Source organism: Acomys russatus, chromosome 5, assembly GCF_903995435.1.
Source record: "Acomys russatus chromosome 5, mAcoRus1.1, whole genome shotgun sequence".
NCBI classification, from domain to species: Eukaryota; Metazoa; Chordata; class Mammalia; order Rodentia; family Muridae; genus Acomys; species Acomys russatus.
In genome coordinates this window covers 27,651,587-27,675,518 of record NC_067141.1, presented here as the reverse complement: position 1 = coordinate 27,675,518, position 23,932 = coordinate 27,651,587, and the positions used below count along the sequence as shown (strand labels likewise).

General features: G+C 48.1%; 1 protein-coding gene across 1 annotated transcript; it reads right to left on the bottom strand.

Moving 5' to 3' along the window:
- Positions 1 to 12,720: 12,720 nt before the first annotated feature.
- Gal3st3 (galactose-3-O-sulfotransferase 3) lies at positions 12,721 to 23,465 on the bottom strand. Its single transcript, XM_051145879.1, has 3 exons — positions 23,240 to 23,465; positions 18,685 to 18,921; positions 12,721 to 14,365 (listed from the first exon to the last, which is right to left on the bottom strand). The coding sequence occupies exons 2-3, from the start codon at positions 18,807 to 18,809 to the stop codon at positions 13,195 to 13,197; spliced, it is 1,296 nt and encodes a 431-aa protein (XP_051001836.1). The 5' UTR covers positions 18,810 to 18,921; positions 23,240 to 23,465; the 3' UTR covers positions 12,721 to 13,194.
- Positions 23,466 to 23,932: the final 467 nt, after the last annotated feature.

Genomic DNA, 23,932 nt, shown 5'->3' with positions numbered 1-23,932 from the left:
TGTATCCTTGGCTGTCTTAGACTCGCTTTGTAGACCAGGCTGGCCTCCAACTCACAGCTATCCGTGTTCCTCTGTCTCCCGAGTGCTGGGATTAAAGGCGTCTGCCACCACGCCCGGCTTACAGTACTAATTTTTAATTTAAGGTATATGGATGTTTAGCCTGTATGTGTTTGTGTACCACATTCCTGCCTGGTGTGGGCAGAGGTCAAAGGCGGGTATCAGATTTCCTGAAACGGGGCTTATCAAGCCTTGTGAACCCCCATGCGGGTGTTGGGACTCTAGGAGAGCAGCCGGTACTCTCTGCTGCCAAATCTTCTCTAATTAATGTTAGGGTTCTGTTTTGTTTTGTTTTTGTTAGTTTCTTTTGTTTTTTTGAGACAGGGTTTCTCTGTGTACTGGCTGTCCTAGACTTGCTTTGTAGACCAGGCTGGCCTCAAATTCACTGAGATCCACCTGCCTGTGCCTCCCAAGTGCTGGGATTAGTGTGAGCCAACATGCCCTGTGTTAGTTTTTATTTATTTGTGTGTGTGTGTGTGTGTGTGTGTGTGTGTGTGTGTGTGTGTGTGTGTGTGTTTCGAGACAGGGTTTCTCTGTGTAGTCTTGGCTGTCCTGGACTCACTTTGTAGACCAGGTTGGCCTTGAACTCACAGTGATCTACCTGCCTCGGCCTCCCGAGTGCTGGGATTAAAGGCATGCGCCACCACTCCCAGTTTACTTGTTTATTTTTTAAGATTTATTTATTTATACAATGTTCTGCCCACATGTGTGCCTGCACGCCACATGAGGGCGCCAGATCTCATTGTAGATGGTTGTGAGCCACTATGTGGTTGCTGGGCATTGAACTCAGGACCTCTAGAAGAGCAGCTAGTGCTCTTAACCTCTGAGCCATCTCTCAGCCCAAGACTAACAGTTTTAAAACTTTGAAAGTCCACCTAATTGGATTTTACATGTTGAGCAAGAGGTATAGTGAAAACATAAAAGCTACACCATTTTACACACTACAAATTCAGAACTATAATTTATGATAGATTTTTTTCATGCTCACAAACAGATAATAGAAATAAAAAACACTTTAATCCCAGCAGTCGGGAGGCAGAGGCAGGCGGCCTACAAATTGAGTCCATGACAGCCAAGACTACACAGAGAAACCATGTCTCGGAAAAACAAAACAAAAGTCTCAAGGAAAAGTATTGCAAGCAATAGCAGTGGCTGTGGGATCAGGCGTGACAAGGAAGGGTGGAGAGATTCAACCAGTCAGTGTGCAAGTTGGAGACAAAGTTCTTCTTCCAGAGTATGGAAGCACCAAGGTAGTTGTAGAGGACAAGGATTCTTTCTTATTTAGAGATGGTGATGTTTTTGGAGAGTGTATGGACTGGGATCACTGTTGAAGTGGTGCCACACGAAGCTGCCCAGTCCACTGGTGCTCTCAACTATTTCATCATGTATATAATTTCAGTTTGAGGCTAGTCTGCTCTACAAAATGAGGCCAGGGCATCCTAGTCTAAAAAGCTGTCCAGGACAGCCAAGGCTACACAGAGAAACCCTGTTTCAAAAAACCAAGATAAAAAAAAAATTATCCCAGCATCCACGGCTGTCTCTCCAGCCACCCCCCCCAAAAAAAAAAAATATATATATATTATACTGCCTCCCTTTTATAATCAACTGATGATGCCTAAACTGAAAAAAATTTTGAAAAATATGGCAGGCAGATCTCTCAGTTCAGGACCTGCCTGGTCTATAGATTGAGTTCTAGGACAGTGAGGGTTATAGAGAAACTCTTGTCTTGGAAAAACAAAACAAACTAAACAAAACAAAAAGAGTCCATTCTATCAACTATATTTCTCTTTTCTTTCTTTCTTTCTTTTTTTTTTTTTTTTTTTTTTTTTTTTTTTTTTTTTTTTTTTTTTTTGGTTTTTCGAGACAGGGTTTCTCTGTGTATCCTTGACTATCCTGGACTTGCTTTGTAGACCAGGCTGGTCTTGAACTCACAGAGATCTGCCTGCCTTTGCCTCCCAAGTGCTGGGATTAAAGGTGTGTGCCACCATGCCTGGCTGGGCCACTAAAATTTAAAGTGGCTCCCTGCCAGTCTTCTTCCCTACAGGGTAGTCAGTAAGCCCCTGCCTGCTTCCTGCCCTGGGGCTGTTAAGACTAGGAGATAAAAAGGTGCCAGCTGTTGTCAGCGCCTAAGCAGGAGCTGTCCAGGGTGACTGTTCCTGCCTCAGCAGGTTCTTTCCTGCTTCCTCCATGGGAGCTGTCTATGGTGACGATATGTACTTCAGCAGACTGCTCTATGAAAACCAGACATCTTTCCTGCCTCAGAAAACCTGTGGCAGCCTTGGGAGCTGTCCATGATGACCATAACCTTTCCTGCTTTAGCCTACTGCCTCATAATGGACTCTTTGTAAATTTTGGAAAGGCTGTAAACTTCCCTAAAGGCAGAAACTTCGTCTGATCTCTACTGGAGAAAGCTCAAGCAGCCCAGCTCCCACCACCTCTGTAATGCTCCAGCCCCTCAGTAGGATTCATGCCAGATTATGCTAATTTTGGATGAGAAGAGGACAAAAACTCACCAATCCCTGAGCGTCCCCCAGCTCAGGCTTGAAATCCCACCAATCCACACTCTGGAAATCACTGTCCCCAGAAAGCTCTGCCCCCCAAAAAACTCTATATAAAGGCTGTGTCTGCCCAGTTCTGTGCTGTCTCCTCCTGGGAACAGAGGCAGACATCATGGTCTATCCCTCTGATAAATCTCTTTTAGGAGATTTACTGCTGTGTCTCTTTCATCTGAATAAGAAGAGGAGGAGGAGGAAGAGGAGAAGAAGAAGAAGCTCAGGTGCCTCAGTTCCTCAGAGTTTGGGCCAACCTTCCCTGGGAGCTACACCATCTCTGTTGAGGAGGCCTCCTCTCAGAGCTGTGAGGTTCCTGGGCTCCAGTGCCTCAGGACACCCTTGGGACACTGTCCCAGCTCTGGGAATTGTGGACACTCTTCCACCAGAGTATTGAAAGGCAGGCCACACCACCCACACACCACCACCACCACCAAACGTGGAAAAAAACCAAGGGGGTGGGGCTTCCAAATGAAGGGCACTACTCAAGGAAGAGATGCAGAAAGACAGCAATGCAGATGATGCAGAAATCAGATCCCCCTGCATGGAGACATCTCAACAAACCAGCTGAAAAAGGACAGACCCTTCATCAGATTGTCAGACTGGAAAACCTTGATGCCGAAGGACAGATGGTCAGGACTGCAGTTATGGAGGCTCATCACTTCAGTGGCTGAGTGGATCCACATAAGGACATTCGGCCTGTTAAGATTGTGGGATTGAGCTGGGCGTGGTGGTGCACGCCTTTAATCCCAGCACTCGGGAGGCAGAGGCAGGCAGATAGCTGTGAGTTCGAGGCCAGCCTGGTCTACAAACAGAAAGGGGGGAAGTTGTAGAGGAATTTTAATTCAGAACAAAGCTGCTCTGGCAAGAGATCACATCCAAAGACCCTCTAGGTCTGTGTGATCTGGCTGGAATTCAAACATGCCTTTAATCCAGGAAACTGATGCAAGCAGATCTGAGTTCAAAGCCATCCTGGTATAGAGCAAGTATTAGTAAGTAAAAGTAAGAAAAGCTTAGGCCCAGCCATGGTGGTATGTGCCTTTAATCCCAAACAATGAAAGTAAAGTTAGTTTTTAGAAGGAAGCACCCATGTTTGAAAGTGATGTCTAAGTAAGTGGTAGACAAAGTGACAAATCAGAGAAAGATTTGACAGAATAAGACACACCCAACTCTCATGAGAAGAGAGAGGAGAGGGAAGCTACTAAGGGGACAATGCAGGAAGAGAGAGGCAGGCAGTTTTATGGGGACAGTAACAGAGAGACACACTGAAGAGAGAACAAGCTAGACACAGGTGAAGACAGATGGAGCCAGAGAGTGAGGAGCCAGAAGGTTAGAGCAGATTGCTGGAGTTAGTTTTAGGCCAAGCAGAGCAATTCAGGGGCCGAGGAAGAAGACAGATTGAAAAAGTCAGCTGGGAGTTTGAGCCAGAGCAGATGAGTTAAACCAACTAGCAGACAGAGCTCAGTGGGAACAGAAAGGATGCTGGGTGCAGTGGCACACGCCTGTAATCCCAGCCTCTGCTTCCCTGAGTGCTGGGATTAAAGGCATATGCCACTGTGCCTGGCTCTATTCTTTATTTTATAAAGTCATTAAGTTGCAGAATAATATAAGGATCTGTAACCTAGAGGCCATTTAACAGGAAACTGTAACAACTGGACCTCCACAGGAACTCAGAATATGTTGGCATCAAGTTTTTTCAAGACACAGTTACTCTGTGTAGCTTTGGCTGACCTAGACTTCCTTTGTAGACCAGGCTGGCCTTGAATTCACATTGATCTACCTGCCTCTGCCTCTCGAGTGCTGGGGTTAAAGGTGTGTGCCACCACACCTGACTTGTTTTATAGATTTTTTTAACCATAGCCAATAAGCTCACAAATCTTAAGGTACAGGGGCTAGAGAGATGGCTCAGTGGTTAAGAGCACTGGCTGCTCTTCCAAAGGTCCTGAGTTCAATTCCCAGCAACCACATGGTGGCTCACAACCATCTATAATGAGATTTGGTGCCCTCTTCTGGTGTGCAGGCATATGTACAGGTGAAACACTGTATACATAATAAATAAATCTTTAAAAAAATGGAGGCTGGAGTGATGACTCAGAAGTTAAGGTCGCTCTTCCAGAGGACCCAAGTTCAAATCCCAGCACCCACATGGCAACTCACAACTTTCTATAACTACAAGACCTGACACTCACAGAGACATACATGCAGGCAAAACACCAATGCACATAAAATAAAAAGGCAAATTAAAAAAGCCCTTAAGGTACAGAAAGTTTATATTTCAGTTGTTTAAAGCACTTAGTGTCTTTCTTGAGCTGTCCTCTCTTTGTCCGAGAGTCAGACAGCCTTCTGACCTACAGAGATTTTGAAGGAAAAATTTAAACAACCATGCTTGGGTTGGAAGAGGGAGGCTATACCCCGATTCCAGAGCCAGCTTCTTAGTAGAGCAGAACAGCATGAGACAATATTTTATCCTCAACCATGCCCCAAGCACACCTGATCCCTGAGAAACCGAATCCAGTGACCAGAGGGAGAGACCAGAGCAAGCAGAGTACAGAGAAGGCTTAGTGAGAAGGGATTCTGGGTGCAGCCCAACTGCAACAGTGCAGAGAGCAGCAGAGGGGAAACAGGGACATTGTGGTGCCCACCAGGGTGATACAAAGGGCTGGCGCTTGCATCACAGGAGCTCAGTGGCAGGGGAGTGGCCACAGCCAGAGCTCCATTGATCAGAGACAGGAGGCAGCTGGGAGACTGAGCAACCTGGAAAAAGACATCCTTCGGAAGCAGAGGGAGAGACAGGATCTGAAGCAGGAGGGTGTAGGGAAGGGCCCGGGGTCCTGTGGGGATTCAGCAGTAGGCTCCCGCAAGCCAACGAGATGGACAGGAACAGAGCGGACTTGGGGGGGGGGGAGCGGAGCCAGCATAAAGGCAGCCAGGAGCAGTCTACCTCACAGTAATCCTGAAAATGTAGTTCATGGGCAGTTTGGCAGTGTTCAGTTTGGTTTCCATCTCTGCAGCAAAAATGGAAAACACAAATCCAACAGACAACAGAGAACAACAGAAAAAGACGGTACAGCAGCACAACCAGAAAACAAGACAAAACAACAACAACAATAACAAACCCAGAGGAACTCAGACATATGGTGGGCCAGCTTCCCTCATACTAAAACCAGAAGGATAGTAGGACATACCCTGTGCCTTAGAGACAAGGTCTACAATCTCGGCAGTCTCTTTTTGTCTCTCCAAATGTCCAGACTCCAAAATAGAACAGAGCAACTAACCCTTAGGTCCACATTTCAGAAGCTGGTTGGCAAGGAACTCTTACTTTCAATTGGCAAATTTGGGGCAGTTGCGGTTTGGGATCCACGGGGCCTATGAAGTTCACTTTGGGGCCTATCGCAGACCCCTGGCCCTGAGTCTGGGGTCTCCCTGGGATCTCCCTGAGGGCCTCCAAATATGGAGTTTGTGACCCCTGGGAAAAGACCCTAGACTCAATCCAGTTATGATTAAAAGGTTTATTGAATAGCTGCTGGCAGAATGAGCAATCTCTGTGCCAAATTTGAGATTGCCAAGAAAGAGGGCTATGGGGAAGGACTTTTAAATGGGGAAGCCTGAAATGAAGACCTGCTGTTCGGATTTTGTGATTTTGGTTTCTTTAAAAGACAGAAATACTATGGGAGCATACTTTTGCCTTAATCCCAGGTGTGGGGATATGAGGGTGCCTCACAGTGGGTGTCTATGACTTGCCTATGCTCTAGACAGATGTAGATAGTTTCTGCAACTGGACATTTGGAATTCTGGGGACTTTTTAGAAGATAGAGCCCTGTTAGGTGGGTTGCTGGTTGCTGGTTGGATACTGTTGGTCACAGTTTGTTACGTAGTCATAGGCAAAGAAGAAACAAGATAGGAACTTGACGCCCCTAATAGGCAAGAAGTAGTCTAACAATAATGTCTTCCCCTTTCCTCTCTATCTTTTTTTCTCTCCTATCTAGTGTTAAGGGATTGAAAAGGTGGAAGAAGGGCTGGAGAGATGGCTCAGAGGTTAAGAGCACTGTCTGCTCTTCCAGAGGTCCCGAGTTCAAGTCCCAGCAACCACATGGTGGCTCACAACTATATATAACATGACCTAATGCCCTCTTCTGGCAGACAGCTGTACATACAGATAGAGCACTCATACACAATAAATAAATAAATCTTAAGAAAAGAAAAGGTGGAAGAAAAGGGATGAAGAAGGGTGGAAGAAAGAACCTATAATGTAGCAGAGACCAGTTACAAAGACCTTCAGTTTCTCTGCACCCAAGCAAAAACTGTTCTGTTCTGCTAAGCTAAGTGATTAGGGCAACTCAAAACAACCAGCTGCAGAAGCAGGGGGAAAAAAGCAGTTAGTCATATCATAACAAGCCATAGCTGTACATTTCTGGGTGGGTGCCACTGAGTCAGGGCTACTGAGAACAGAGACAAACGGCAAGGGTGATGCCTAACAAAAATAACAAAAAATGGAGCTTTTTAAAGCCACAACACTGGCCTCAAGATCCATCTGCCTCTGCCTCCTGCCTCCTGAGTGCTGGGATTTAAAGGCTTGCACCACCACCGCCCGGTTAGCCAGTCGGTTGTCTAGTGGATGCCAGGACCAAGTTCTAGGTGACCCTAAGATCCAATGTAATAAGCTCCATAATTAATATAGCAAATGTAAGCATTTTTCTGGTGTAAACTTGGGTTGAGTGATCATATCATAATCCCTGATACAAGGGTGGTTGGTTTGTGGATGAATGGCAGAGGGCTTCTCAAAATCCACAGTCGTAGAGCGCTGGCCAAGCATGCAGAAAGCCCTGAGCGCTTCCCTAGAACTGAAAACAAAACAAAACAAGGAACAATAAAAACCCATAGGCTGCCACAGAGAAGAGAGGGATTTCAAGTTGTTTTTTTGTTTTTTGTTTTGGTTTTTCAAGACAAGGTTTCTTTGTGTAATAGCTCTGGCTGTCCTGGAACTCTCTTTGTAGAGAAAGCTGGCCTCGAACTCACAGAGATCCATCTGCCTCTGCCTGTGAGTGCTGGGATTAAAGGCGTGTGCCACCATGCCTGACTTTCAAGTAGTTCTTACCAAAGCTGTCAACCTCAATTCCTATACCTCTTGAGGACATCTTTAGACCCCATTATAATGGAACCATTATCTCTGCAATAAGAGTCTTGAAAGCTGGGCGTGGTGGGGCACGCCTTTAATCCCAGCACTCGGGAGGCAGAGGCAGGCGGATCACTGTGAGTTCAAGGCCAGACTGGTCTACCACGCAAGTCTAGGACAGCCAAGGCTACAGAGAGAAACCTTGCCTTGAAAAACAAAACAAACCAAAAAAAAAAAAAAAGGAGGAAAGGTGTATTTGGTTCAGAATCCATTGTTTTAGGATCTGTGGTGAGGTGACACATCACGGTAGGAACGTGAGCTGTTTATTTCATGGACAAGACATGAAACAAAGACTGAGGAGACTCCAGGAGATAACTCCAATGGCTACAAACCTTTCCGCAGATTGAACCTTTTTTTAAAACCCTGCCTGCCCCAGCCCCCAAGACAGGGTTTCTCTGTGTAATAGCCCTGGCTATCCTAGACTTGCTTTATAGACCTGGCTGGTCTTGAACTCACAGAGAGCTGCCTGCCTGTGCCTTTCCAAGTGCTGGAATTAAAGGTGTGTGCCACCACAGCCCAGCTCTCTGCTATTCTTGTTTTTTATGTTTTTTTGAGGAGGGTTGTTTGTTTTTGTTTTGTTTGTTTGTATTTTTTGTTTTTTCAAGACAAGGTTTCTCTGTGTAACAGCCCTGGCTGTCCTGGACTTGATTTGTAGACCAGGCTGGCCTGGAACTCACAGAGATCTGCCTGCCTCTGCCTCCCGAGTGCTGGGATTACACATGTACACCACCACGCCTAGCAGGATTGTATCTCTTTATTTTCCTCCCAAAGATTTATTATTTATACAGTGTGCCAACAGGCCAGAAGAGGGCACCGGATCTTATTATAGATGCATTTCTGGGAATGGAACTCAGGACTTTTGGAAGAGCAGCCAGTGCTCTAACCTCTGAGCCATCTCTCCAGCCCAGGATTGTACCTCTTAAGAGTGTTTTTATTCTGGAGTTCTTATGGATTCCTTCAGGCTATCCTGGCTGCTGCCACGTGTGATGGTTGTGCGAAACCACTTCTGGGGTTCAGCAGGGAACAAAGTGTATCTTCCAGCTTGGCTTTCACAACACGGGTCATTTCTAACACTCTGATCCAAATCCTTTGTAAACGTTTAGAACTTAAGCCAAAACACACAATAAGCCACAATAAAAAGGGAAAAAAAGTATTTTTGCTCACTTCTCTTAGTTGAGAATCAAGTATTTTTTTTAAAAACGATTTATTTATTTAATGTATGAGTGTGCATGTACACACACAAGCCAGAGGAAGGCAGCAGATCACATTATAGATGGTTATGAGCCACCATGTGGTTGCTGGGAATTGAACTCAGGACTATTGGAAGAGCTCTTAACCACTGAGCCATCTCTCCAGGCAAGAATCCAGTATTTAATGCAGGGGCTTGTGGGGCACTCCAGAGCTGTATGGTAGCACCTAGCACCCCTGTCTTACAGATGGCCAGCCTTTCTCACTAAATGTCTGATGTACCTTCCACTGTCCCTTCTCAGGGACTCCTCCTCCAGGGAGTCTCTCCTGACTGCAGCCTTGCTCTCCCATTGGTAACCCACACATTTTGCACATTCTTCTGTAATCATAAAAATCAAGGCTGCTAGCCAGGAGGTGTGGTGGCGCATGCCTTTAATCCCAGCACTCAGGAGACAGAGGCAGGCAGATCGCTGTGAGTTTGAGGCTAGCCTCATCTACAAAGGGAGATCAGGACAGCCAAGGCTACACAGAGAACCCGTTTTTATAAAATAAAATAAAGGCTGCTGCTGGACTTTCACGTGTCTTTGAACAAAGTGGAAAATGGCTTCCTTCCTCAAAATGCTTTCTCCTGTCAGCAACAGAGTCTTATATAGTCCAAGTTAGTTTTAAACTCATTAAGTAACTAGGGTGACCTTCCCCCCACCCCAATCCTCTTTTCTCAATTTCCTGGGTGCTGAGATTACAGGCATGTACCACCAAGGTACATGCCAACCTATACCATATACCATTAGAGAGTATTAATACTGGGGCAACTGTGATAGAATCAAGTGAGGGCACCTTGAGGGAGCGTCCACAAGCAGCCCACTGCTAGGTAGATTATCTATCTCACACAACCTTGACCTCACAGTGGAGGAAAATGGGACTCCAAGGCCAGTTTTAGGAGACCAAGCCAGCTTTGAACTTGAGAGCATTGATGGTCGATGCCACAGAAGTCTGATGCATTGTCATTCCTACTCTGGTCACCATTTCTACACCTACTCCAGACCTTATGGTGACAGTCTTGCAGCAGGCCACATTTGCCAATGCTACAGTCAAGAAGTGGGCCACAGATTGGGCAGAAAACAGGATGCGTGTTTTATAAGGAACCTTATTACAAGACACTGGAGACCCGAGGGGCTGAGACTGTCTTCTGTGTATAGCAGACACTGGAGCTGGTTGGGTCAAGGAGTTCTAGAGCCTCTACCCCCAAGTCAGACCGAAGAGCTCAAGGTAAGGGCTCCATTAGTCCCGGGCTTCAGGTAGTTTTGAATCAAGAGTTATATCTGTTAAATTCAAACCATATAAAAGAGGCCACACCCAAGGGCCAGGGAGCATATGTCTGAGCTTTCTAGACCAACCCGGGGCAGGATGAAGAATATTCCTTGCAGGTGTATGACCAAATGCTAGAGCTACAGAAAGATGTGGTAAGATAGTGAGTGCTGTCTTGGCCTCAGGGCCAGAGGACACCTGTCCGTAGATAGATGTCCTCCAGCCTAGCACAATTCCTTAGTGCCGCTTAGCAGCAGAAACGTAATTATAGCTCTGCATGACACTAATGATCGCTCCTTCCAGAGCTCTATCGGTAAAAAGTGGGGTGCTACACAAAGAGCCCCCACTCAAACTCGGAGACTGCTATGTTTTTCATGTTGTTTGGCCCCCACAAACCTTGTGTTGAAATTTGGTCTATAATATCACTGTGTTAAGAGGACGTGGGTAGGGCCTGTGAGAAAGGACTGGGTTGGGTGTGTGTTCTTGTTCTTGGGGACTGAGTTAATTTCTGTGAGAGTGTACCACATTGTTTTGTCTCTTCCTCCTTTGTCTGTGTCTCCTTTCCTTCTGCCACTGAGCAGAGGCTGGTGCTACCCTCTGAGCAGCCAGAACTCTGAGCCAAAAGAGACTTCTCCCTTCACAGGCTATGGAGTCTCAGGTACGTTTTAATACTAAGAGTACACAGAATAATAAGATGGAGTTTCCGAAAGCCTGCCACTACAACCTCCCTTGTCCAAACAAGCCAACCATTGTCTCCCTGAAAAATAAGAGCTGATAGCAATGTCTTATTTTACATTCTTTTGGAAGAAGGTGCAAAGAGTCAGCCTGTGGCATTCAATGTCTTACTGTACATTATTAATTTTTTTTTTTTAGAAATATTTTATTTTCACTTTTTAAGCAGATTTATTTGTAGGTATTTAGTTCTCTACCTGCAGGCCACAAGAGGGCGTCAGATCACACTATAGATGGTTGTGAGCCACCATGTGGTTGCTGGGAATTGAACTCAGGACCTCTGGTGGAGCAGTCAGTGCTCTTAACTTCTGAGCCATCTCTGCAACCCCTTACTTTACATTCTTTTGAGTTAGCCTGTGGCATGTGACCTCTATTTGAATAGCACTAGACAGAAAATGTGAGCAGATATTGAAGCTACAAGGTCTGGGTTCAAACCCTGATAGTAATTTCTTTCCTTTTTTTATTCTTTTTTAATCATTTATTATGTACAATATTGCGCCTGTGTGTTCACCTGCACACCAGAGGAGGGCACCAGATCTCATTATAGATGGTTGTGAGCCACCATGTGGTTGCTGGGAATTGAACTCAGGACCTTTGGAAGAGTAGCTGGTGCTCTTAACATCTGAGCCATTTCTCCAACCCCCTGATAGTAATTTCTATTTTCTTTTTTTTTTTTTTCAAGACAAGGTTTCTCTGTGTAACAGCCCTGGCTGTCCTAGACTTGCTTTTTAGGTCAGGCTGGCCTTGAGCTCACGTGGATCCTCCTGCCTCTGCCTCCTGAGTGCTGGGATTTAAGGAGTGCAGTGCCACACTTGGCTCTCTGCTATTTTTTTTTTTATTATTATGTATACAATGGTCTACATGTACATCTACAGGCCAGAAGAGGGCATGATATCACATTATAGATGGTTGTGAGCCACCATGTGGTTGCTGGGAATTGAACTCAGGACCTCTGAAGAGCAGACAGTGCTCTTAACCTCTGAGCCATCTCTCGAGCCCCAGCTCTCTGCTATTCTTTAAGGGAGATTTTATCTAAAAGTTCAAGTGCACACCTTTAGCCCCAGCACTCGGGAGGCAGAGGCAGGTGGATCTTTGAGTTCAAGGCCAGCCTGGTCTACAGAGTGCATCCAGAACTGCCAGGGCTACACAGAGAAACCCTATCCTGAAAAACAACAAAATTTAAAAGTACAGTGTATCTGTGCTAAGGAAAATTGGGGGCAGGGACTGGGACTGATCATTATTCAAGTCATATTTCCTTGTGGGGGGAGGTCAAATCTCACTTAAGCATCCCTTACCTGAAGGTGATTCTGCCCCCAGCCTGCCGTGGCTCTAGGCTTGCTTCTGACTCACTGTTCCCTAGGAGCTCCTTGAGGATAGAGGCCCTGTCCCTTGTTCATCTGCATCCCCAAACTTCATGCCAGGGAAATGTGGGGCTCAGGTGGCTATGGTCCCTGTGGTATGCCAGGTGGAAGGACTGAGGAAGGTTGCGGGCTTTTGGAAGGGGCAGCAGGAAGCTTAATCAAGTCTGGGTCTAGCCACAGCATTTTCCGAAGATCTGCCTCATCCTTAAACCTGGGGATTCTGGCTTTCAATAACTTATACACAGTCTCCATAATTTAAAGTTGTTTTATTAAAAAGAAAGGAGGAAGAAGAGGGGAGGAGGAGGAAGAGGAGAAAGAAGAGGAGGAGGAGAAGAAGAAGAACCACTAAAACAAAAAGCCCAGCCCAAGAACCCTTGGTTCCGGGTGTGGGAGCAGCTTAGGTGCAGGGAAGGTAGAACCTGGAAGACAGTAGGGACCTCTGCAGTCCTGGGAAGAACAAAAGCCCAGGTGCTGACAGAAAGCACAGGGTTTCCCCAGGACTTAGTCCCTTCTCTGGGGATTGTGGTCATCCACTTCACACACGTGGGGGCTCAGCCCCCGCTAAAGACAGGTGGGGTGCTCAGTCCCCAGAAAAAGGCAGGGTGGGCAGTACTAAAACGCCCTTGGATTCTTGTTAAAGTCACCAACCAGTTGGGAAGGAGGAGTGGGTGGCCCATCAATGCCACCCCAGAAAGTAGGGTTCAGGCGACACTAGGGTGGCAGGCTCAGATGCAGATGCACCTCCATTTGAACACAGGGCTCAAGCCCACGGGGAATCAAAGGGCCCTAATGGAGCAATACCTGGGTTTCGGGAGGCAGGCGGAACTCAGGTGCCCTGGGGGATACGGGGCAGTGCCCGGATGGGTCGAGGGGGAGGATTATCCAGGACAGGGTCTGGCCTGGACCGCACACCACCGCGGCGCTTCTGCTTCCTCAACAAATAGTTCGAATATTGCACCTCGGGCATAGCAAGCTTGAGGCAGGCCTCTGTGGTAGGACCGGCGCCGCCGCTGGGCAAGTCATAGCCCATGATGTCCACTTTGCGGCTAGGCTGCCACGGCTGCAGCTGCTTGGTGCGAATCTGGGCGGCGGGTCGCAGCACCGGCTCGTTGCCAAAGCAACGGCGCAGCAGCCGCTGGCGGGCCTCGCGCAGCTCGCGCGCCTCGCGCTCCACGCATGCGCGCCCAGCGCGCGCCACGCGGCGCCAGAAGGTGGCGTTGAAATGGTCGTAGAGGCCGGCGTCCAGTGCGTTCCAAGTGCGCGCGGCCCGTGCCAGCGCCTCGGGGATGGTGGCCAGGCGCGAGGTGGCTGCGCGCGCGTTGAGCTTGGCATAGAGCACATCGTCCAAGTCCCAGGCCAGCAGACGTCGCAGCAGCACGAGTGACTCGTCGAAGTACTCTGCGATCATGACGAGCGAGAAGACCTCCTCCACCTGGCGGATGAGGCCCGCCAGGTAGGCTGCGTCGTCGCGAGGGCTGCGCTCGTTGTCGCCTCCCAGGTCGTAGGCCAACGTGTTGTGAGCAAACATGGCGAAGTGCTCACCTGGACGGTAGTAGGCCTCGGGGGCGCGCAGGAAGGCCTCGAGCGACGCGTTGGGCACGCGCCGGAAGGCCGGGCAGTACTGGTTGTAATAGCTGAAGAGTGACTCGAACATGGCTGCGGGTTCACGCAGGATGGTGACGTAGACCGTGTTGGGAGGCATGAGGCGCTCGAGTTCCGCACGGTCGAAGCGTAGGTGGCTGGCCAGCATGTGTGGGGGCCGCGTGGCCGGGTGCACGAAGTGCGCTGAGAAGTTGCGTGGGTAGCAGAACTGGTGCTCGCAGCTCGGGTGAGGCAGGGCCACGGTGAGGTTGTGGCGCTCTGCGAAACGGAACAGGATGTTCTGCACTGTGGTACCAGCTGTCTTGTGAGTCTTCAGGAAGGCCACAGCCATGTGCTTGGCACGGGGTGGCGACTCTCGCAGAGGCGGGCAGCTCAGAGGGAACAACTTGGGGTACCTGCAAAGCCCAGGGCCGGTGAGGAGAGGAAATGCGAGGGTGCAGCTTGAGTTTTAGCAACGGATGTGGTCAGTATGCAAGAGTGGACCAGTCTGCTCTTTACTCCTATGATAACAGACACCAGGTGCCAGGTAGCCTTTAAGATGAGCCCCACAGGGGCGGGACGCCGGGGTGGGGGTGGGGGGAAGTGCCCATTTGTTAAGAACATTGGCTGCCCTTCAAGAGGACCCAGGTTCAATTTCTGGCTTGCCATAATTGTTTGTAACTCCAATCACAGAGGATCCAATGCCCTCTATTGGGCTCAGATGGCACTGCATGCAAATAAAGGGGTGAGTGGGTGCGGTAAACCACGCAGTGTGGTGGCACACACCTTTAATCCTAGCACTTGGGAGGCAGAGCTGGGTGGATCAAGATGAGTTCGAGGTAAGTGTGGTCTACATAGTGAATCGTGGGCCAGCCAGTAACCCTGTTAAAAATGAGAGGAAGGGGACCCCGATACCCATGCTGATTTCCTGATAGGGCACCCGTATATGTATCATCTTTTCATTGAGTGGGACTGGACTTAACTGATGTTCCCTGTGCAATAAAATAGGGTAGAAATGATAAGGTATTGTCTCTGTATGTATAGCAGGGAAAGGCTGCTTGTCTTTCTGTCACTCTCTCCAGAATAATTTATACTAAAAGGAGGCAGGCAGACCGTGGGCAGTTAGAGGCCACATGATGACAATCCTGAAGAAACTGAAAACTGGGTCCCTCAGCCTGTTTGGAGACCTGAAGACTGCCAAGCTACTTGAGTGAACCTTTCCAGATCTCTTTTAGTAAATCCTTCAGAAAAGACTGTATAACCGCTGACACCTTGACCGAAACCCTGCAGAAGACCTGGACTCAGGAGTTCTCAGCGATGTTTGGATTCATAATTCACAGAAATGGAAAGAGAATAAATGTTTGTTGTTTTCGGCTGCTAAGTTTTTGTGTTTTTATTTATTTAGAGTGTATGCATGTGCGGGTACACACGTGCCATGGCATGCATGTGGAGATGAGAGGACAGGTTTTTGGAATTGATTCTTTATTCCCACCTTGCTGAAACTAAGAGCCTCTTGTTTCTGTCTCTGTACTGAGTAGGCCATGCTAGTTGGACTGTGCCCTTCTGGCTGGTTCTCCTGTCTCCACCTCCCATTTCTCCTTAATGGGATTTGGAGCTGGAGAGATGGCTCAGTAGTTGGGAGCGCTGACTACTCTTCCAGAGGGTCCGGGTTCAAATTTCAACATTCACATGGCAGCTCACACCTGTCTGTCACTCCAGACCAGGGCTCCTGACACCCTCATACAGAGATAAACGCAGGCAAAACAATAGTGAACATAAAAACAAATTATAGATTAAAAAAAAAGTTCTGGGATTAGCCAGGAGGTGGCACACGCTTTGATTCCAGCACTCTAGAGGCAGAGGCTGGCTGATCTCTGACTTAGAGGCCATTCCGGTATACATAGTGAGTTCCAGGACAGCCAGGAGTACATAAGAGGTACCTTGTCTTAGAAACAGGGAAAAGAATTCTGGGATTAAAGATGTGAGTCATTACACCTGGTCTTTCCTTTGGGGGTCTGTGGTTGGAACAAAGTCTTCTGGCTTGTTTGGAAACAGTTTTACCTGCTGACCCATCTCCATGACGTTTTTGTTTTGTTTGTTTGTTTTTAAAGCAAAGTTACTCTGTAGCCCAGACAAGCCTTCCCTAGCTGTGCTACTCAGTCTGGTTTTGAGTTTGTGACATTCCTGTCTCAGCCTTCTGAGTGCTGGATCTATAGACGTGCATCGCCAGCACCTGGCTTCTCTTACAACTTTTAGGGTTAAAAATTCTTTCTTGCCGGGGGGCGGTGGGGGTGGTGGGGGTGCACACCTTTAATCCCAGCACTTGGGAGACAGAGACAGGTGGATTGCTGTGAGTTCAAGGTCAGCCTGGTCTACAAAATGAGTCCAGGACAGTCAAGGCTACACAGAATAAACCCTGTCTCAAAAAACAAACAAACAAAAATTCTTTGTTGTTGTTTTAGACAGATTGTCACTATAGTCCTGGCTGTCTTGGAACTTGCTATGTAGACCAGGCTGGCCTTGAATATAAAAAGATCTGTCTTGCTTCAGCTCCTGTAGTGCTGAGATTAAATATGTGCATCACTATGCCTGTTTCTATCTCAGGTAAAAAAAATTTTTTTGAGACAGGGTTTCTCTGTGTCTCTGTAGCCCTGAGTGTCCTGGAACTCGCTCTGTAGACCAGGTTGGCCTCAAACTAATAGAAATCCACCTGCCTCTGCCTCCTGAGTGCTGGGATTAAGGGTTGCGCCACCACTGCCTGTTCTAAGGTTATTTTTAAATGCAGAAATAGTGTAAAGGACAAAGACCCTTAGAGACACTTGAGGGATCTTACTATACATGCATAGAAACTGAGGATCTGAGGAGACTCTGGAGCCAACTCAGTCACCAAATCTTGTTCTGTATCTTCTTTCTTGTTTCTGCTCTTTAACTGGTTCATCATTTTTGGAGGTAATATTGGATTTCACAGCAGCACATTTATTGTTCTTGTTAACCTTTCTATTAAGGTCTTTGGAGAGCCACTCATTAATGTGTGCATTTCTTGAGCTTATGCTTTGTGCTAGGTATTGTTCTAAACTTAAGAGTAGCCCTTGTGGCACTTTGACTTCTGTCCTCAGATCCTGAAACAAGGATGTTTGGGCTTACTGGTTAGTTATCAGATCCAGACAGGCTTTGATTCTTCTGCACTGTCTTAAGCAGTAAGTGATAAGGGTAGCTCTAAGCAGCTTTAGAACACAGGGATTTCTTGTTTTTTTGGTTTTGCTTCATTTTGTTTTGTTTTTCGAGACAAGGTTTCTCTGTGTAGCCCCGGCTGTCCTAGACTCACTTTGTAGACCAGGCTGGCCTCAAACTCACAGCCATCAGCCTGCTTCTGCCTCCTGAGTGCTGGGATTAAAGGCATGTGCCACCATGCCTGGCACACAGAGATTTCTTATGTGTAGCTGGTTTGATCTTAGGATAATGTCTATACAGAAATCATTTATAAGACCAGAAAAATCATTTTTCAAGTGACAATGGGTATATTTATACTAGTCTCTGGGAAGTGTGTGGAATATTGAGGAAACTGACACCTCGAAAGGTGCAGGGATTTGGTGGGTTTGCACAGGGAGTCAGGAACAGAGGCTAATTCTCATCGCATGGTCTTGTCAGGATGACAAGAAGGTCACACATTTTATAGATGAGGATGTAAGCCCAGAAATGAGGGACTGTGTCCCAAGTAATGGCCTAATAAGTTGTTTGCAAGACTTAGAAGCTAGCTCAGTTGGTGAAATGCTTGCCTAGCAATGAATTTGATCTCTAGCTCTTCAAAAACTTGGTGCCTAGCAGGGGTAATCGGTGCGCGCCTTTAATCCCAGCACTAGGGAGGCAAAGGCAGGCCAATTTCTGTGAGTTTGAGGCCAACCTAGTCTACATAGCAGTTTCAGGAGGAGACTTTTGATTGCAAAAGGGAGCTTTAAAAGGGCTGCAAAGCTGGTTGTTGTTGTGGGAGGCGGTGGTGGTGGTAGCAGAGGCGGAGGCAGTGTGGCGGCAGTTCACGCCTTTAGTTCCAGTACTACAGAGGCAGATGGAGGCAGATCTCAAGTTCTCTGGTCTACAGAATGAGTTCTGGGACGGCTAGGGCTACATAGAAAAACAATGTCTTCAGAAGAAAAAAAAAAAAAAGAGGGAGGGTGGGGAGTAAAAAGTGAGTGTCCCGCCCCCTTCACCGCCTCAGAGCTGAGGCCTTGTGCTTGCTAAACAAGTCCTTTACCACTGAGCTAAATCCCCAACTGGAGGCTCTCTCTCTAAGGAACAAAACAACACAAAATGATTCCATTGAGGATGTATTTAGCTGTGGTGCTGTAGGAAAGTCTCAGGTTTGATTCAGATCTTAGCTAACTAGTTAAGTCTGTGACTGAGCGATTTGCTCAATTTTGCCCACAAAGCCCAGTCCTTGCCCGGCTGGCTCTAGAGCAGGGGTTCTCAACCCGTGGGTCATGACCCCTTGGGAAACATTTACATTAAAATTTGTAACTGTAGCAACACTATAAAGTAGCAACGAAAATACTTTTATGATTGGAGGACACCACAACAGGAGGGTCGCAGCGTTAGGAAGGTTGAGAACCGCTCTCTAGAGGATGGAAAGTGCTTTTGTAGTACAGGCAGGGAGGAGGGAAGCCCAGAGAAGCCTTTAGGTTGCTTTGGACTACAGTACCTCTGATGGGCCATACCCCCTCACTAAGGTCTACCCACTTACCAGCTGAGCTGCGACCCCTGGTGGATGAGGAGGCTTATGGCGCTACACCCTAGCACCAACAGCAGGACTTTCCTGCGGCTCATCATCTTGGTGGACTGCTGCAGGCGCTGGAGGAGAGGTGGCATGGCGGAGTGCTCACTCCTGGACCAGCCAGGGCCTCACTATCCGGCACTTCCTTCACCAGCACTCATGGGGGGTCCTGGGGCTCCGGTAGCAGGGCCAGTGTTCCCGAAAAGCCTGGCAGAGAAAGGAAACAGACAGGTTTGCAGTGGACAGAGGACGTGCACTCCAGGCTTAGCAGGACTGGTGCAAAAGAGAGCTTAAGTGAGTGGGGTGAAGAGAGATGCCAGAGCAGATCGAGTTCCACCTCCCATCACCAAGACCCTGTCTTCTCACTGCCCAGATAACCTTGTCTTGGGTGGAATTACAGGTCTGGGATGTGTCCAGCACTCAGACTATAGCCATTTTGTTTCTTGAGCCCTGTGTGTTTACCTCTCCGACCGTATCTAACTTGTCTTTGTCTCATAGCCATTTGAATCTAGCTCTACAGTTGTCTGGCCTGAGAAATAGCATGTGGCTCCGGACACACAAGTCTCAGTCCAAGATTTTCTCTCTTCCAGGACTCCTTATCTGACTCTTTGAACCAAGGGGTGGTCCTGAGTCCCATGAGAATAAACTCAGAACCAGCCAAGCCCTCACCTTCTTCATCTTGGATTAGTACTGCAAGCCTAATATGTTACTAACTCCTGACACCACAGGTATTTCCCACCAAGCAGGTGAGGAAAAGGAGGTGCTAAGTAGTGGTGGTCACTTATGATAGTCACACAGCAGTTATAGCAGACTGGGGACTCAAATCCACTTACTTAAAAAAAACTTTAGGGGCTGGAGAGATGATGGCTCAGAGGTTAAGAGCATCTTCTACTCTTATAAAGGTCCTCAGTTCAATTCCCAGTAACTACATGGTGGCTCACAACCATTTGTAATGAGAACCGGTGCCCTCTTCTGGCATGCAGGCACACATGCAGGCAGACTACTGTATAAATAATAAATAAATAAATTTTTATAAATAAACTGGGCAGAGTAGGACACTGCACACTCCTGTTATTACAGTACTGAGGAAGTGGAGGCAAGAGGCTTATAAGTTCAAGGTTGGGCTGGAGAGATGGCTCAGAGGTTGAGAGCACTGGCTGTTCTTCTAGAGGTCCTGAGTTCAATTCCCAGCAACCACATGGTAGCTCACAACCATCTGTAATATGATCTGGTGCCCTCTTCTGATGTGTAGGCATACATTTAGTCAGAACGCTGTATACATAACTGTATAAATAAATAAATTTAATTAAAAAAGAAATAAAGGAAAAAAGTTCAAGGTTATCTTTGGCTACATAGTGAGTAAAAGGCCAGTCAAGAATTCATGCAACCCCCCGCCCCCGACTATTTGTTTGTTTGGTTGTTTTGGTTTTTCGAGACAAGGTTTCTATGTATTAGCGTTAGCTGTCCTGGACTCACTTTGTAGACCAGGCTGGCCTCCAACTCACAGCGATCCACCTGCCTCTGGCTCCCGAGTGCTGGGATTAAAGGCATGCGCCACCACGCTTGCCCCCCCCCACTATTATTTTAGCCTTACTATAGTAATTTTGGATGGTCTGAAACTTGCTCTGTAGTTCAGAATGGCCTCAAACTCAGAGATCCACCTGCCTCTGCCTCTTATGCCCCATGATTAAAGGTGTGCACCCCCAAATCTGGCCATATCTACTCTTCTGCTTTCCTGTCTTCAAAGTCCTTGTTCTTAGACTGTGTAAGTGTTCTCTCACTCAAGACTGAGTTTTCAAGTGGGAGAGATGGCTCAGTGCTTAAAGCCTTGTCTGCTCTTCCAGAGAATGCAGGTTTGATTCCTAGCACCTACACGATGGCTCACAACTTTCTGTAACTCCAGTTCTAGGGGATCTGACACTCTCTTCTGGCCTCTGCAGTACAAGGTATGCACATGGCACACAGATACACATGTAGGCAGAAACACTCATAGGCATAAAATAAATGTTGAGAAAACATTATTTTTTCCATCCCTGCCTGGTAATTCTGCATACCTCTGAGCTCTGCGCCCTCCTGTTTGTGTCACTTGCCTTAAGGGCCCGGGACTAAATCCACAGAGAAAGAAGTACTTGAAACCCTGGAGCCTTGGTGGATCCCATCCTCAGACACCCAGAAAGCAGGCGGTTCCATCAGCTGACTGGTACAGGTAGTTGGCCAAGGCAATGGAAGGGAAGGGGCGGGGGTGGGGGATAAAGACAGTGATGGCTCTGACTGCTCTGCTGAGAATTTCCAGCAGGAGATGAGCCTTTAATATAGGTAAGTAGAGGAGAGAGAGGCAAGAGAAGGGCTTGATTTCTAGCCAGGCTTTCTTTGAAAGAATGTGTTGGCAGTTCAGGTGGAAAGTGAGTTTTAGCAGCCATGTCTGCCCCCAGGTTAGTGTGCGTCTGCACTCCTGGGGTGTAAGTGCAGGTTCAGACTCATCGTCAGCCCTCACACTGCTGTCTCTGAAGGGGAGGAAGGTTTGCAACCTTAGGAGGATACGAATGGGCATGGAACTAGGACACCTTGTCCCAGGAGGGATAGGGCAGCTCTGTGGCTCTGGGCTTGGTTTCTAGTTTCTCTTTTTTATGCCCCCTCCCCTCTCCCTTGTTAATCCCAGATTACATTTAAACTCGTTTCCGTGTAAAGATGTCCTGTTTACATTTCACCTTATCTCCAGGTCACATCTTTTGGTTTTGTCCACCAACCCGTGAGATATAATTATTTTGGAGAGAGCAATGGGTCAGGCCACAGAGGGCAACCAAGGGCATAGCAGAGGCGGCCTAGGTCCTCCCTAACTTTGGGGATTTCTGAGGCAGAGGAGGGTTGGTCTCCTGTGGAGAAAGTCAAGTTCTTGGCCCTTTTAGGACACAAAGTTTCTTGAAGAACTTGGTGACCAGATGGTTTCCCAAGAGAAAATTAGGAGGCAATCTATTTCTACCTCTCTTAAACTTGCTGAAACCACTCTACTTCTCAAAGGACTCTGAGCCAGCCAAGGAGGCCAAGTGTAAAGGGAGCTACAGTGGGTCTTTTCCTGGCCTCAGGGAGTGAGGCTGCTGCCTGGTACCCTGTAGGTTCTACTGACAGGGCTTTATCCACTGTCTATGAGGCTTGGATCTACGGAGCCAGCCAGATTGCCATCTGAAGTCTGCAAAGGGGAACGGGCTTTCATCAGGACCGGAATTCCCTAGGCACCACTCTCCAGGAATGGGAACACCAGGGATTTTGGCCACTGGCAATGACAGACGGCATATTACCTCCAGATATAGCCTAGTTCATTCTTGCCCACAATTCCAGGACTTTCTGAGATGTGAGCACCAGGCACCCTACCTTGTGATATACGCCTGGGCTTGACTCGCCTTTATTTCTTATTTTGTGCTGTAGCTAGTATCACTCTTCAGAGCACAGGGCAATTTTTTTTCTTCATGACAGACATTCAGGTATTTGAAAGCAAGAAACCTGTATCCTGTATGTGGGCACTCAGCCAGAGAAACCACCCCAGGCCCAGGTACAGAGTAGTACTTGGTTACTGGAACAGATAGGCCTGTCTTCCCTGGGTCAGGGCATGCCTGTTGTGGAGAGGGTCTCAGCAGTGTGAGCCTGGAGGAATTCTCTGGTCTTGAGGCATGCCTTTGGTGCATGGCTTTGGAGGGATGGCCCTGGCTGCTGCCAACAGAGCCTTCCTATCTCCAGTGTCTTTTCTATGGAGAGAAAGAGGTCCCCTTAACCATCCCCAGCAGGTCAGGGTGCCAGCCTTATCAGAATAGCAGTGCTAATTTTAGTCAGAATAAGCTACCTCAGCCTGCTGCCCAGTTTTGTAAATTGCTTTCTTTTCTCCAGGGAACCAAAGAAGAAATGGTATCGCCAGCAGAGCTTTGAAAACTAACCCAGATGTCTACCCTACTCCCAAATGATCTCTTTCTCTCTCTCCCCTCAGAACTACCGGGTTAATACTCATGTTCTTGGAGGAGTGGTTCCTACGCCTGGACTGCTGGGACCTATCCCCTCAGTGATGTGGAGACTTAACCTGCCTTGGGGCATGGTATATCCCAGGTCATGCAGGTCCCCAAACAGAAAAGGGCAGAGAAAGTAGTACAATAGGGCCTAGGAGATTGAATATCTTTCCATCCCTCTCCCCTGCACAAGCTTTCCCCACTCTCCTCTCTCTGCCCCCGCACCCCCACACCAGCTTTCATCCTTGCCTCTGAATTATCTTCATTCTCCTTTCTCCATCACTACCCAAGCTCACCCCCACCTCGCCCCACATTCCCTCACTTGCATCCCGATCTCTCCCAGAGATCTGGTCACTATAGGTAATAGGCCAGATTCACCCCCTTCCCTGCTTCCTGAGGGTATGGAGCCACCCCACCAAGCTCTCTTGACACTAGGCCCCAAGATACTCTTCTGTAACTGCCCAGGCCCCCATCCCCTTTGCACTGCACCCTGGCTTCTACCAGCTCCCCCAGCTGGCTTCTGCAGTACTCACTCAGGCAGGCTCTGTCTCCGACTTGGGTCAGGGGCTACCCTCCACTCCCCCGATCCCTAGTAGTTCTGAAATCTGCAGGGTCTGAGGGGAACGGGGGGCTCTGAAACGCAGAATGCCGGGAGCTCGCCTGGCTGCGCCTGAATGGGATCAGGTGGCAGCGTCTGTGTCTGTCCGCTCAGCTCAGCTCAGCTCAGCCCGCCGCCCGTCCCCCAGCGCACACCGGGGGCGGGGCGGGGGCGGGGTGGGGGGCCTGGCGGCTCCTTGGAGGGGAGAGAGGAAAAGCAGCAAGCGGAGGGGGACCGCTGAGTACGCCTGCTGCTGCTGCTGCAGCTGAGCGCTCTCCTAGGGCATTGGCATTTTTGGATGCAGGCATCTTTACCCGGCAGTCTTGTGGAGAGAGCTCAATACCATTGTGCTCAGCGCACTGCCCTCCACCAGAAGTGAAAACCTAGGCTGGGAAGGTGTTAGTAAACTCCAGCGTTACAGCATTACTGGGTCCTGTTGGTCGCTGGAGCTTCTTCAGTTGGCTAAGAGGTTCAGGTACACTTGCAGACTCCTTTAGTCCCTCTCTTCCCACCTCTACTATCCCTGACTGGTCCCTCTCTCTTCTAGGCTGCCCTCCAGTTCTCCTGAGGTAGCTCCTGGTAGTTCTTCTATGCCTTGCCAGGACTCCAGAGGTCTCTCTTCTAACCA